Source organism: Cyprinodon variegatus, unplaced genomic scaffold (genome assembly GCF_000732505.1).
Source record: "Cyprinodon variegatus isolate N-32 unplaced genomic scaffold, C_variegatus-1.0 Scaffold337, whole genome shotgun sequence".
In the NCBI taxonomy this organism is placed as follows: Eukaryota; Metazoa; Chordata; class Actinopteri; order Cyprinodontiformes; family Cyprinodontidae; genus Cyprinodon; species Cyprinodon variegatus.
The window spans coordinates 588,636-591,406 of NW_015150790.1; the positions used below are offsets into that span (position 1 = coordinate 588,636).

Genomic DNA, 2,771 nt, shown 5'->3' on the forward strand with positions numbered 1-2,771 from the left:
TTACTCTGTTAGTTGCTCAAAAAGCTGCAGACAAATACTATTGTGATCTGAAATGTCACGATTCGCTACTACGATTGGCTGAAAGCGTATTATGGAAGGCGGATAATAGCTGGCATGTCACCCAATCAGCTCAAAGTATTGTACTAATCGTCCCTCCTTATCGCAAACAGACTGAACGGCAGCCATCCCAGATTAATAACGATTAATAACGTCAAACTCAACACAGTTCTTAGGTTACTAGCTATAGCCAATTTATATGAATCTCTTAGATACAAACTTATTTGACGCTGACTCGATTTTTTTGGAGCAGAACAATGGGAATTTGTTTGACTTATATTATTTAACAGGGATTATCCTATAAAACCATCTAACAAGTTCAATTTCCTTCAAACTAAATTCAAGCTTCAGAAGATTTTATTCATGAATTTGTATGTTAGCAATGCGGGACACAATAATATTTAACATGGTTTAAATATTACTTCCAAACAATACAATGGTGTTTACTACAATAGAGGATTTAAAATCAACAGAAAATATAATAAAGAATTAAAAAATGTCAACAGATTCTTAAAACGCAATGCTGGAAATGATCAAACAGTTGGATGTTTACTAGCCTCCCACTAATTTAACTTTAGTTTTGCTTCAGTCAAGAACCAAAGAGTTGGACGTGATCACCATCTTTAATTTAGCTGAAAATGTCACCAGAAAACTAGCCTTGAAGAAGAAAAGGTGTTGAAGTGGAATCGTTCGTTTTGTTCATTCAACATTTTATTTGTTTCAGAATCAGGCGAAGAGGGCGGCGTTTACAACATCCTGGCAGACCCTCCAGGTCCAGACGACGAGGACGAGGATGAGAGAAGGGAGGTGTTTGAATTTGAATTCTCTGATCGACCTCTGCTGCCATGTTACAACATCCAGGTGTCCCTCTCCCAGGGGTGAGCTTAGATCTCCAAAGCAGATAAAGCAAATTATTCCTATTGTCTCTGCCTGCCCTCATCCATCATCTCCTTTCCTTTCAGACCTAGAAACTGGCTGCTGCTGTCAGATGTGCTCCGCCGGCTGCGCATGTCCGCCCGCGCCTTCCGACAAGCCTTCCCCCACATGGAGGTGGTGACTGTGGCAGAGGCGGAGTTCTACAGGCAGGCGTCCCTGTCGCAGCTGTTTTCCTGCCCGGAGGAGTTGGAGGGCTTCCAGCCGGACAGCAAGGACCTGTTGGACTTGGTTGAAGACAGCGCGGAGCTGGCTGCTCTGCTGGGCTCAACACTGGAGTGTCTGGACGACCGCTGGGACCACCAAGCGGACAAACTCAAAGACAAAATCAAGGCGGCGGGCAAGCTGGGCTCATCCTGACCGTTTTCCTCACTAAGTGGAGTTTGCTGTTGAACCAATCAGAGGTTACAGATATGCCTTAGCGTGACCCTTAGTTCCCTCGGCTCTGGACCAGCACTGGTGTACTGACAGACTGACCCACTGGTTAGCTGGGCTGTGGAAACCTTTCCCTCCATTAACTAAGGATCAACACATTTCTGACTCAAGAGACTTAATAATGGTCTTATTTTTATAAATTAATATATGTATAAATAAATATATACAGTATATATATGATATGGAGAGCGTTTTCTCTTTGAGATGTTGCTCTTGGCACCTCTGAAAGCTTTTTTTTTTTTTTATGGAGCAGTCGCGCTCTAAGCGGCTGGACGGTGTGTGTGAGCATACAGCACACTGTGCATGTTGTACAGAATAGTTCTGAGGCTGTGCTGTTCGGTCTGATATTTGTGTTTATAGGAAGCACATGATGTCCATTTTTTTTCTCCCCTAGTTCTCCTCAAACTTTAGTGCTTGTTTGAGCCTCAGGGGCTACTTTGTTGTATTTTTTTCCTCTCTTTAAGATGTTTCTTTCTGTTCAGGCTGTAATTTAAACGTTAGAAGCTGCAAAACTGTTTGTATAATAAAGTTTTAAGACCATGTTGATATTCCCCTCCCCCCTCCCCTGTGGCACAGAGCTTGTATATAACGGGGAGGATACTGCAGTACTTTAATTTTTTTTTTCTTTGGAGTGTTCATTTTTTGTTTTGTTTTAACTTTGTAATTAAAATATCCCATAATTTGTATTTATATTTTACAAAAGAAGTTGCTTTAAAATAAATCTACAAACTGCAAGTTGAACCAAAGTCCCAGTTTCTGTTGTCATTCATTAATCTGAGATGTCAGCTCCTGATGCGTGTCAAAACCGCTTTTCATGCCTAATTACCCAGCATGTGATCGAGGTGTGAACACAGTGCTATATTGCCCCCTTTTGGAAAACTGATGCTTGGCAAGTAATGGTTATGGCCTTGGAGAACCCTGCCACCTCTCTCTGGATTAGAACCCGAATTTGTGGCTGGAGGCGCCCTCTAGTGGAAAGAACTGGAAACAAATTATAGCTGGTGGAAAATAAAATCTAGTTCAGAGGAGCTTTTAGTTTTGAACCCAGCCATAAATGGGTTGAAAAATGAAATGTTTGCAGTATTTGAATGGATTAAGCTATTTTTTTTTTACATGCCTGTGATTTTTATATTTACCTAAAACAGGGGTCTTCAAAGTTTTCCAGGCCAATGAACCCCAAACTGATGGCGAGATGGAGCAGGGACCCCTGATTATAGAAATTGTTACATCAAATGCTCCTATAGTCGCTCTATTACAGATGGAGTAATGTAACAAAAGTAATTTCTCCCTGGGATTATTAAAGTATTTCTGATTCTGATTCCTGGTTGATGGGACAGGTGTTGTGA

General features: G+C 41.3%; 1 protein-coding gene across 4 annotated transcripts in view; it reads left to right on the forward strand.

Moving 5' to 3' along the window:
- Positions 1-2,163, forward strand: part of bcor (BCL6 corepressor) — a 40,906-nt gene extending 38,743 nt beyond the window's left edge. For 2 of the 4 annotated variants that reach the window (XM_015385366.1, XM_015385368.1), the window contains 2 exons: positions 782-935; positions 1,020-2,163. In XM_015385366.1, the coding sequence (XP_015240852.1) occupies positions 782-935; positions 1,020-1,350 (485 nt within the window). In that variant the 3' untranslated portion in view covers positions 1,351-2,163. The remainder of the gene's footprint in view (positions 1-781; positions 936-1,019) is intronic. The other 2 variants (XM_015385370.1, XM_015385367.1) reach the window with 2 other exon arrangements.
- Positions 2,164-2,771: the final 608 nt, after the last annotated feature.